The sequence below is a fragment of the Orbicella faveolata genome, unplaced genomic scaffold (genome assembly GCF_042242905.1).
Source record: "Orbicella faveolata isolate gen_17 unplaced genomic scaffold, um_ofav_v1 contig_26, whole genome shotgun sequence".
Classification (NCBI taxonomy): Eukaryota; Metazoa; Cnidaria; class Anthozoa; order Scleractinia; family Merulinidae; genus Orbicella; species Orbicella faveolata.
Window position 1 is genome coordinate 12812839 of NW_028301554.1, and position 12742 is coordinate 12825580.

At 38.4% G+C, this 12742-nt stretch overlaps 1 protein-coding gene across 1 annotated transcript; it reads left to right on the forward strand.

The window, feature by feature from the left end:
• Nucleotides 1-28: 28 nt before the first annotated feature.
• On the forward strand, nucleotides 29-6223 carry LOC110063282 (putative ATP-dependent RNA helicase DDX59). Its single transcript, XM_020770243.2, has 5 exons — nucleotides 29-959; nucleotides 3510-3835; nucleotides 4635-4934; nucleotides 5200-5349; nucleotides 5661-6223. The coding sequence occupies exons 1-5, from the start codon at nucleotides 29-31 to the stop codon at nucleotides 5979-5981; spliced, it is 2028 nt and encodes a 675-aa protein (XP_020625902.1). The 3' UTR covers nucleotides 5982-6223.
• The last annotated feature ends 6519 nt before the right edge of the window (nucleotides 6224-12742 follow it).

Consider the following 12742-nt stretch of genomic DNA (forward strand, 5'->3'; position numbering starts at 1 on the left):
CTTTGATGGTTTTCAAAAAGTTTTCACCATGAAAATGGCCGCGGGCCGCGGGGGACTAGGCTGGTGTATAAGACAGAAACGAGTAGGACTAGGACTAGGACGCAAGAAAATGGCGACCAATATGGCGACTAAGTTCGTTCCTCGGTCAGTGAAACGAAAGGAAGATTTTAAAGCTGACCTCTCACGAAAGTGCAAATTTGTCCACGATAGAAATTCGCATCTAAAGGAAGAAAAGCTGATTGATGAAAGAGCATTGTCGGCTAGCGACTCTTTAGTGGGAAAACAAATGATAGGTGGCGGTGCAAATGATGATACCATTGTCACAAGTGAGCTTATAGTTGACAACAATTTAGATGAAGGAGAGTGTGATGACGAGCAAGAAACTGTATCATACAGTAAAAACCAGAGATGGCCAACACCTGGAGAGCCTGTTTGTGTGATTTGTGGGCGATACGGAGCCTACATTGTGGATCAAACAGACGAAGACGTGTGTAGTTTGGAATGCAAAGCAAGACATTTAAAAGGCAGTGCAAGAAAGAAAGATGAAGATCTGTTGGACAACAGGATTGTCGCTAGAGAAGCGATCAAAACCAATTCAAGCGACAGCTTTTTGCCAATAACAGTGGCCCCAGGCAACGAAAATAAATCTTATTACAAAGAACATCCATTTATTGCCGAGTTATCAATGAGCAAGGTTGCTGGTATTCGAACGAATCTGAAAATTAAGGTGAAAGGTGATGACGTAAGTAAACCGATCCTTGAATTTCAGCAGTGTCAGCTCAGTGAAACTTTGAATGAGAATTTGACTCACTCAGGGTATATCACTCCAACACCAGTTCAAATGCAAGTAATTCCTCTGGTGCTGAGTTCTCGTGATGTTTTAGCCTGTGCACAGACTGGCTCAGGAAAGACTGCTGCATTTCTAGTGCCAATCATTCAAAAAATTCATCTTGAAATTGGTAAGTGGATTACTTCAAGCAAGGCACCATAAATAGTACCTAAATAACCAGTTCCCTCCTTCTTTCCTGCCTTCTTTCCTTTCTAGACTCTAACAAGATGTCTCACATTTTAATACAAAATATGAAATTATACACAACATATAAAATTCTAAGTACAATCTGCAGGCTTGCATTTGCTTAAAGTACTTTTATATAGACTTACTCTCTTTCCCAGCAAGGCTTATGTTCAGGGAGAGCTTGTCTTGAGTAAATCTCATTTTAGGTTGGTAGACTTATAAGGGGTCTCAAAATAGACCTTTGCCATTATACAGCCTGCTACTATTATTTTGGTATAATACTTTTTAAAATCCAGCAATCTTCCTATTCAGAATCTATATGTGATTGGGACTGAAAAAAATAACAAAGTTTCTGGTGATTAGCTTGCTAGCAGCTCATCACTTTGGTCCTTGTTAGATACATGTGCAGGGTTCTCCTTATCAGGCAGTAACCGGTAAAAGTTACCGCTTGTAAGAGTACTTATTACCGCCTGTAAACGCTCAGAAGTCTTAAAAAAGTACGCATTTAAGGTGAGCTACTCTGGTAAGAAAGTAATAGATGAAAAAAGAAACAGTGCACTGTTATTACTTATAGATCTACATGTGCTTTATTTAGTTAACACTGACTGGTACCTTTCGAATTTCGAAGCAAGGGTGATTTTTTGCGGGTTTTCTGCTAAACATCATGACATTCGTCAGTTCTCTGCTCGTACAAAGGTTGTGTCATTCAGTTATTCAGTTTCTGTGATGAAACTGCAGCAAACAAAGCTGTCGTACCTGTCCAGTAACAACAGTAACAAGAAGTCATGAAGAGTAGGAGGTAAGCTTTACAATCATTTTAGGGCTAAACAAAATGAAGCTTACGTAGTAGCGATGAAAAAGTAGCCGATTACCAGAAATAACTGCCTTGACAGCTCTACATTTGCAAGCTTTATAGTGAACATGTGGGGACAAAGCCAGTCTTCATCGTGAAATTCTACTTGAAATGTATTCCAGACAATGATTTGAAAGAAGCCTTGAAAATAAAATCTTTGACAGCGTGAAAGTTCTGAATTTGAGACGATTAGAACACGAATTCAGCAATTCGAAGTGATGTGATTTCATTGGTAGCAATGCGATTCATAACGGATACCATAGCGTAGCAGATTTTCCAGTGATATGCCATGCAAGTGATGCCAAAGATATCACCTGAACCATTTTATGTTATAAGCAGTTTGGAAAGGGTACAGTCAGAATAAAATGCTTTTAAACAAAATTTTACTTTGTTTTATTACACCTCTGAACCAAAAGGTGTATCGTTTACATTATGAATTTTTCGATGGAGAATTTTTGACAGGCGCGATGTACTGTATGTTTTAGGAAGTGACAAAGTTGAGAATGACCGGCCACCTGAAGCTGCAAATGTGCCTTTGCGATCAACAGAAGAGCGAGTGATAACTGAACAACCCTCGACCGATAAATCAGTAGAAACGTCTGAGTCAGTTAGCGCATCACCTTCGGAAGCTGACAACCAATTACCACTCAAAGAGACGACACCATCAAAACTGTCGTTGGAAGCAGCATCAAAATTAAAAACATTTAAACCCTCTGGTATTTCAGAAAAGCAGTATTTACACATTCTGGAAGAAGCTTTTGGTAGTAGCCAACCCCATGTTTTACACCATCATATACTATGTGCAAAAAACAGCTGCAAGTCTCTATCTTCCAATGAAATAAGCAGGCAGTTGCCACTAAAGCCCCATGTTTTCAAGCATGACTGGATTGATGATGACATTGTATTCTGCTGTAAAAGTAGTGTAAAGTGTCTGGCATTTAAAGAGGGCGAGGGAATGTTTTGTTGTCTTTGTAAGAAGCATATTAAAACAGGCAAAAATGTGAAATATGCTACTGTGCCCACTACATGTTACAGGAAGGCCGCAATATCAGAGCATGGCAATTCAGAAGGACACAAGCAGTCAGTAAGGCTAGAGAGAGAAAAAAAGAAAACTTGATTGTGTGAAGGTTATTTTTATACTTAGAGGGACCGGGCTGACATTAGCTCAACCAACGTGGTACAAAAGTTCAAATTGTCACTTATCCTTTGCAAAGCGTCCAACAGTAACCAAATTCTTTACCGGTTTGAAAAGGTCCCTTACCTGTTGTGCTGAAAACTAGGGAGAACCCTGCATGTATGTCGGGAATTAAAAGTTCAAAGCAGCTCTGTTGGCAGGGTAACTGCAGATAGGAATGTTCACATTAATCAGATCAAAAATTCTATGCTCCCCAAAATTTAATGTACAAGGTTCTTTTCTTAACTGTCACATCTGTAATACATATAGGTGACCCTACCTCCAACCTAACCATGAATATATATGTAACTCAGATTTCAGTGATTTCTGTTATCTACATGTAGGTCAAATTTGTCATATTAAAGTACAATTTTAACCTAGTCTAGACCTAACCTAGGGCGTAAATAGCATTGGCCACCATAAAAGGACCGGTTACCAATGATAATGGTGAAATCTGTTTCTTTTAGAATGGTCATTGCAGAATAAGAGATCATTTAACTTGTCTGATACTCTTGGTCTGATCATGGCTCCAACAAGAGAACTTTGTATGCAAATAGAGAAACAAGCCAAGGAACTGATGCAAGGCTTACCAAACATGAAGACCGCATTGTTAGTTGGTGGACTGCCTCTTCCTCCTCAGCATCACCGTCTGTATTCAGGTGCACAGATAATCATTGGGACTCCAGGGAGAATACAGAAGCTTCTGACTCTGCCAGGCATTCATCTAACTTCTGTCAAGATCTTTGTTTTGGATGAAGTTGATACCATGTTGCAGATGGGATTTGAGCAACAAGTAAATTAGCTAACATTCTTTTTAGAAATATAGTTGAAGGTCCACTAACCAGTCACCCTTGAGACAAGAAAATGTACCCATAGGTGTCTGCTAATGGCGGTACCATGAACCTGTATCACAGAGGTCATGGCTTTGACTCCTGTTCAAGTGTGAACTGGTAGCTTTTTTCCAGGCTTAAACAGGCTTTTTTTAAGCCTGACAATGTGGCCAGCTACCAGTTGGCTCGATAGCTCAGTTGGTAGAGCACTACACTAGTATCAAAGAGGTCATGGATTTAAATCCCGTTCAAGCCTGAAAATTTTTTGAGGATTTGATTTCACAGCTGCTCAAATTGTGTATGTAGCTGCAATGATCATTCATATCTTTGCATCTTTCTCCGCAGTTCAGATATACTATCTTTCATATATTCACAAGTGCATAATTATTATTTGAATAGACTGTTGGTACCTACCTGTTATTGCTGATTAAACCCTGCTGCTGAGAAAAGTGGCAAGAACCCCAGCTTACTGGCTGTTTTCATGGCAGTACATGTACATATGGACATTTTGAATTCTATGATATTGAGGTTAATTTATCCATTATATAATATTTGTTTTCAACTGTAATCTTCTATCCTATTGTTTAATAATCATAGAAGGAAGAAAGCAATGGTAGGGCCTCAACATTTTGCAGCACCATAATTTAATGTAATTTTTATTTATCCTGGTTATAGAATAGCTGGTGTAGTTACATATTATTTAAATCATGATGAGTTATAGTATGCACTCATTCTCTTTATGTTTTACATTTGTTTTGGTAGGTTCAAGAAGTGATTGAAAAGTTGCCAGAAGAAAAACAGGTCCTCATGTTTTCGGCCACAATTCCATCATCTATTGAAAGTATGGCTGCCAAAATGCTTGTCAATCCAGTGTATGTGTCTGTTGGGTCTCCAAGTGTACCCAATGCTTCAGTCAAACAGATCGTGCTATGGGTAGAAGACAAGTCCAAGAAGAAGCGCCTCTTCTCAATTCTTCAAGACTCCAGGCACTTTAAACCTCCTGTTGTTGTGTTTGTGGTTTCTAAGATAGGAGCTGACATGCTTGCAGAAGCAGTGCAGAAGGTACTTTGAAACTTTAATACCACTCCAATAATTATGCATGTAACAACAATGGTAATAATAAATTAAGGTTTGATAACTGTTAAAGTTTTGCTTATAATTCTCAACTCCAAAGCTGCTCACCAAAAAAATGAGTGCTCTGGTATTTGTTGTTTTCTCATGACAGTGTAAGTACAATGTACGCATGTTTTTAAAATTTTCTGGTTGTTTTTATGTTATATTTTTATATTTCTTGTTTACAATTTTATACTGTTATATTGTTTTCCAGGTGTGCAATCTTCATTGCTTGTCAATGCATGGGGACAAATCACAGAGTGAAAGAAGTAGGGTTTTGGAATCATTCCTTGCTGGTGAATGTCCTGTTCTCGTTTGCACTGCTCTACTTGGAAGAGGAATTGATCTTCCTAATGTTAGTCAGGTGAGTTTCCAAACAATAGAGTTTAGTCATATCATGACCCTAAATAAGCTCCTTATTGCCTGTCTAAGGTCACTCTTTTTTTAATGTCATTCTTGCTCACTCCCCTGAAGACTCAGTCTTTCTTACTATGGTGTTGCCAGGGTGCTTCATACTATGAAAGCTTGGATAAGCTCTGGCAGTTGGGCCAGTATGAATGGGACTCAAACTTTTTCATAATACTGTACAAAAAAGCACTGTTTGTATTTAAGCTTTGTTACACTTTGTTTGTAGCTCGTTTCATGTGTAATGAGGTGTATTCCTTTACACTTTAGGTGATCAACTTTGACATGCCTTCATCAGTTGAGGAGTATGTTCATCAAGTGGGGAGAGCTGGCAGATTAGGTAGCACTGGCTGGGCCTTAACATTCATCAATAACACAAACAAGCATGTCTTTATTGACTTAGTGGAGACTCTGCAGCCATTAGCTGTTACCTTGCCTGAGGAGCTTCTCAATTCCCCATACCTTCTTCAACGAAAACAGCGCTCAAAAGAGTCAGCAAATAAAAGAAAGCACAGAGACACGTTAGTGACTGAGGAAAATCTTATGGAGTTGATAAAAAAGAATTCCACAAGAAGAAAAAAGTTCTCCTAATAATTGTGGACAGTGAATTTTCTGTGCAGGCTACCTTTTTCCCCTGTAACAGCCAAAGTATTTGTTAAACTACGAGATATATTGCAGGACTGAAAATGTGTTAATGGATTGTAAACATTGCAAACTTCTAGTGTACAATTCTGATTAAGAATCACCTTGACGTTCACTCACGTATGGTGTAAAAAAAGAATGAAAGAATGTTCAAATCGGAAAAAAAAATTAAAAACAGAAAAAAGAATCCAGTATGTGTTAGTGAATTATTTAGAAACAAGATAACCTTCAAGAATGGCATCTCAGTAACAATCATGACAATGTCAAGGGCAATATACTGGACCAGCAGTGTAGCAATGTTGTTTGTTCAATTTTGCTATAGGCCTTCTGAACTAACAAACAGGCAATGTGTAGAATGATTCATTTGAAAAAGTGGAAATCAAGAAATTGTAGTGCCTTTGCTGTATTAGAAAACTTATTATTATATCTCTCAGTTAGTATGCATGCTGTGATGGGTCAATTTAGCGGGCCGTATTCTACTGCACGTCCCGCTAAAATTTAAAGCTGATTTTGTTGCCAAAATGTTTCGTGATTTATCGCCAAGTGTTCTTAAAGGAGCTCAGTCACGGTTTGCGCATATTGAAAAGTTTAGCCTCAATTTTTGAGTTATTTTTTTTACAAAAAAATACCTCTTAGTCGGCGCGTTGAGTATGTTACGGGTCAATGGGTGAGTGAGTGAGTGAGTGAGTGAGTGAGTGAGTGAGTGAGTGAGTGAGTGATGTATGTATGTCACACCAATCAGATTGGATCTACTATAAACAACCAATCAAATTTCTTGTTGTAAAGGTAAATGGTATGTGAGAAGATCTGATCCCGATAAAGTTCAGAACGGCCGTATTCATTCCTCTATAAAAGAGGAGGAAGTATTCATATATTGGGTTTACTTCGACATTTTCTGTGGATTAGGCTGAGGATTTTAGTTAAATGAACGAGATGAGTCTTGAGGTTCGAAACAGTTCGTGAGTTCGTAGTATGCAAATGCAATGAGATATTTTTAATTTTAGTTAAAGGTAACTTGATACTTTTGTTTTTCACAAGGAATAAATTCAATTAGAGGTCACGAATCGTCGCTTGTAGTTCCTAGGACATGTTTTAGAGGGGACGAGACTTTCGATTTGAAACAGTTCTAATGTTTACAATAGTAAGTGCGGGTAACGATTGGTTTGTTCTTGTTGCATGCAAATATAACAAGATATTTTTGTTTTTTAGTTACAAAGTGTAATGTGACACTCTTGTTTTTCACAAGGGAGTAAATTCAATTAGAGCGGACGAATCGTCACCACTCTTTCCCATGAGATGTTTGCTATCTTTAGTAACAAATGGTAACTTAACACTTTTTTTTATATGGGAGTAAATTCAATTAGAGCTGACAAGTTATTGGCTATTGTTTCCAGGATATTAAACAAAAAAGCTTTCATTTCTGGACGGTTTTTACATCTCTGCAGTAGCAGATTAATAGTTTTATTTGATGACATTCATGTCAGTCCGATATTTTTTAAGGTTAAAAGTATGAAAACTGTTCAAATGTTCTTTGAAGACTGTGCGGCACCAAGTTAAAGTGCAATTTAATTAAATCAGACTTTCAACGTGTCAGAGGTTTTTTTCTCTTTCTTTCTATTTTCGGTGAAGTTGTGTTGTGTTGTGTTGTGTTGTGTTGTGTTGTGTTGTGTGAAAAGGTAAACTTACGTCTCGTATAAAATGCAAAAAAGTACCTAAATTAACTTGAGTATTTTTGAGCAAAAATTCCTCTTGGGAGTTGGAAGGGTTATGTGATCAGTGAGTGAGGGAGTTATGCATGTGCGCGTGTCACACTGGGTTGTATCAAAGAACGAATCAAATTGCCTGTTAGAAAATAAGATGGTATCTACATTAATCTGGAGACATGTCAGATTACTGTAGTTTGTTCAGTCAAACATTTTATGGCTTACTATTTAGCTATCTTACCATGACCGATGTAACATCGCAACCAAAGAAAAAATGTCAAATTAACCAAATCATTACTGTACCATGAATGCTCCTATCTCCGACACTTCACACAAAAAAATAACTCTTGCACGCCTTGCGTGCCTATGTTTCAAATTCGTCGTTTGCAATCTGTGTCAATCTTCTCCTTCCTTAGCCATCCTTGTTCCTTTATGGTTTATCATTATCTCTTTGGTGTTTTTCTATCTTATGAAACTGTTATTTTCAGGTTTCCTACCATTTAAAGGTAATTTTGTATGTGGCGAAAATAACTGAAAATACCGTGACTGAAGCCTTTTAACTTTTAAAGCACGTAAAAGTCTAAAACTTTCTTTTACATTAATTGTGTATTAAAACGTGCTAACGACTTAACAACGATTTCAAATTTACTCTTTTTGCTTTTAATGAGCGTCAGAAATTTGAAGCCGTTTCGCGTGAATAGAAGTCGTTCCCAAACCCGTCAGACACACAGTAGATATATAATAAAAATCTTACTAACCTCGTTTTCTCGGTCCGTACTGTAAGTTACGGATTCTCGTTATTTCCCCTTCGATTTATGGCCCGCGCGCTTATTTATTTCTTCAAAGGTCTTGCTGTGAAAAGTGCAAAACATTGAGACACCATTCATGACATACTCCTTGAGAGACAGATTTGGCTAACATGTTTACATCGTTGTTGTCACTCAATTCAGATCATGTGATGATTCATTTGGGAGGTTACAACTCTTCTCTTTATACTCCCATGCAATCACTTCAATGTGACAAAATGAAAAGGGCAATATATCAATGATGGATGAAAACCTCCTCCTTGTTTTATGCAAGACGTAAAAATTGTTTTGGTGTTCACAAAACTTTCTCACCAAGTCCTTGTTTAAATAGCTCAAAACAGAGATGATTTCACAGATATTACACAACCAACAATCGTCCCTCACAAACGCTGGGAATCACGTTTCCGGGGACCCCCTAGAAGGGTGTCCCATCAGCGGACTATTTTCCAAACCTCCCTTCACCAAATCCTGAATCTGTCCCAGCCCATATCCAGAATTAAGACAGGAGCAGATGCCCAGCTATTGCCTGCAGGCGCTGACATAGGAGCATAGGCACCGCTGGGATTGACTAATCCATCACATGACCTTGTTTTTGTTTACATGCAAGAGTTTGGCTATTATATTTTATTAGGAGTATGTCGAAATAAAGTAAATCACTGTGAAACTACTAAAGGTCATTCCCCAGTATTGCATTGCGCATCCCTACTGTGCATAATTTCACGCGTGATTAGCGCGCGCGCATTAAAAAATGACGGCTTTTTCTTTACGGCTGGACCTCGCCATAGAGGTAAATCGTCATTTTCTCGCAAACGAGTATGGTGACCTATCATTTTTTTGTGTTGTTTTGTAATAACTTTCTCTGTGTAAAATAAATGTGGACCAATTCTCAGTGTAGAACAAACAACAATCGTCGGAAACGTGAATTTGGCAAGCAATCGTGACTACAATCATGGTGCTATTATGGGGACCCCTCATTTTTATTTCAAAATTCAAGTTCCTATAATATAAACAATCAATAGACAAAGTTTCACAAAAATCTCAGAGCAGGTTCTATTTCAGTGGAATGACCTTTGAATTCTCGAGTTTGCTCATAGTGCAATTTCTTTAAGGTTACACAATAGCTTGAGAGTTCTACTTTTGTCGAATTTTTCTTTTTAAGCAAAACAAAAAGTTCGCTATAAAGTCTAACAGTGCCCAAAACATGAAAGTAAAATCCAGGCAAAATCTTAAAACGCGCGCGAGTTATTTAGAAAAAAAGGTAAATAAAAAAGTTAATAAAACAGTTAGGTGTCATAATCCTCATAGCGCGTCGGCTTTTTGCGCGAAACGGTTCTTATTACAAGGGCCTCATTAGCATTTTCTTGTTTACTCGCCATTTCGCAGTTGTGTTCTCGAATCAATTCGCTCTTCCATACTACCTATCACTTCTTATCGAGGTCATGAAACGTGCTGAAAAAGGGAAGAGAAAAGTCCTTGTGTAACACTCTGGCTAATTATGCTTACAAGAGGCCCCGCGGGACATCTGGTATTTTCGCGCGCGCGTGAGGTCAATATGTTAATAAGACTAGTAGTTTAAATTCTGTGGCAACAGTCAAACTAACATCCTTCGAGTTATATTAGAGCTAGTCATTGTCGCTGTTCTTATAATTTCCTTTTCGCGATCATCGTCCACCAGAGGTCAATCATTCATTTCGGGAAAAAGCTGTAAGTTTGTGTTTTTCGGGGTTTGTCCGTTCAGCCGTCTAATGTTGTAAATAATTGTTTATTCTTGTTCTATTTTCGGTCAAACTCGTTGTCGTGAATAAACTTAAACGTTTGTTCTTTTTTAAAACGATGTTTGGAGACCGATCGAGATTCGCGATATGGCGGTAACACCTTGAACAGCGAAAAAATCGAAGCCAAAACTTAGGAAGAGGACAAAAGTGGAATTTCTCGAAGACACGATTGACCGACAGCGACAAGGGATCATGCATATTTGTACCTGTACTCTTACCCCGCTTATTTCTCTTGGTTTTTCCCATTTTTTACGAGAGGTGAAGACTGCTCCATAGATGCACACTGAAGTTCAACAAGGAGAATGTGACTGTTGCATTATTATTCCATTGGAATTCCCGCGAAAATCATTTCGCTCGCTGTGAACGCTAGGGGTGCCATGATTTCATTGGATGGCGGCATATTCTGTTGACATACATCCGAGTAAAGGCGTGACATGCTTGTGAACTAATAGGGTATGTAAAATTGGCTGAATGTCATGAAATTTGGCCAGAACATCACTTAAGCATCGAGGAGCAAAGGGTGTCGGGGATATTTTATATCGTGGATATTTCTCTTGTGACAGGCGCGAACCCAACAGAGTCGGCAAATTATTCGATACAATAACGACTATAACTTTATGGGTCTATTTAACAAATTGATGTCAGTTTATTATGCGTCTGTCCTCTTATTGATGATAAACTGCGTCATAACATTGTCAAAGTGGTTCCGCAGTAAACTTTGACAATGTTATGACGAAATTTATCGTCAATAAGAGAAAAGACGCATAAAAAAACTGACGTCAATTTGTTTTTTACAATAACAAGATCCCAAAATGGTCAAATGCCGGGAATAAATAAGGGGAAAAGACGCCGTAAACTTGCCGTAAATTTAACAAAGATAAGTGTATTTTATTTAAAATGACGCGAGCATTGTCAATAGCTTTTCTCGCTTTTTGATTGGCTACTTAAAAAAGTCCATAAAATCTCATTGGTTAAAAAGTTGATAGTTTGACAGCTGAAAGTTGAACTTGAAAGCTTGCATAAATTAAAATTTTATTCGTCTGTACTCTTATTGATGGTAAAAATGAGCCAATCAGCGCGCGAGAAATTAGACAATTATTGTAAAAAAAATAGCCAATAAGAATACTGGAAAACCTCGACACATTTTGAGAGATTGACGCATGCTGATTAACACTGTGCAGTACTTAAACATCACTGCCTTCGTTTGAAGCCGAATGACAACCGGTTGTTGTCCCTTTCCCTGCTTCTTTCTTCTCAACAAAGGCACGGCCAAAACAGTGGATATTTTTTCCAAATTCTACGGTTCATGACCTTTCTATTGAAATATAGTTTGTGGTAGTTTCCTTAAAACAACGCAGGTACAATTTTTTTTTTCTGAATAGCACCCGCGAAATTTCCGTAGAAACAGCCATAAAATAACCCAGATTCCCTATACGCGTGCATTTCCTTTTGGGGCTCATGCTTGCCTAGTTCCTAAGCCCCAATATTTCGCCGTGGTCAATCTCTTTAAGGTCACGTAGTCCATTCGTCTTGCCTGCGTCACAAAATGAATTGACCATGAAGGCCTAGGTGAAAGCCAAACAGGAACTAGGGGAGGGTTCATGCTGGTTGTTAATAGAATAACGCTGAGGAAATTTTCGAGTAGCTAGGATCACTGGGAAAAGTAACGTCAAATAGCATGTTTGAGAAAAATGATCAATTTAAGCATGTGGTTTCGCTATTTTTTCCAGTTAAATATTAACAAAATATACCCAATAAGCGTAACCAAGATTGTAGAAATTACGTATGCAATATATCAGGGACTTTCCAAGAGACGATTGTTCAAGGAATATGTCAGATGAAAAGTCAACAACGCGCCAGGGGTTAATTTGCGCCGAAATTTTGCCTTTGCAAGTAATCCCTCCGTCTCCCCCAGAGTAATAACCCGACTTGAGCCTGCGGTCCAATCGAAAACCAGTACCCGGTCGGCAGTCAACTTCAAAATACACGCGACCTCAACGAGATCTAAACCTGAGCCCGTGATATGGTTTCGTAATACTGGTCAGCGGATACCTTGTTTTGACAGCTTCAAATAACAGTAACATGGATTTCCAACCTATGGTAATGGTGCTGCTCTCTTATTTTTTAAGGGATTGGGCTTGGCGTACGGACGGACATTGACGTGACAACCAAAATATTTTGGGATCGATGGGTTACCAAATTTTCTAGGGTATGGGGCTCTGCCTTTGGCGCGCAAGAGCTTCGCTATAATAAGCAGCCAAGGAAAACTTGAGTTCAGTTCCCATGGTTCTGGAGCTTTGTTCCATGCCTGGCATGTAATTTGATCAGTCTTTGTTTGGGCATTAAAACTGACTTAATTGTTTCCACTGACCAAGAGCCTGACTATGTCCATCTCAGAGAGAGCTGACCTTTCAAGTTACAGAGTC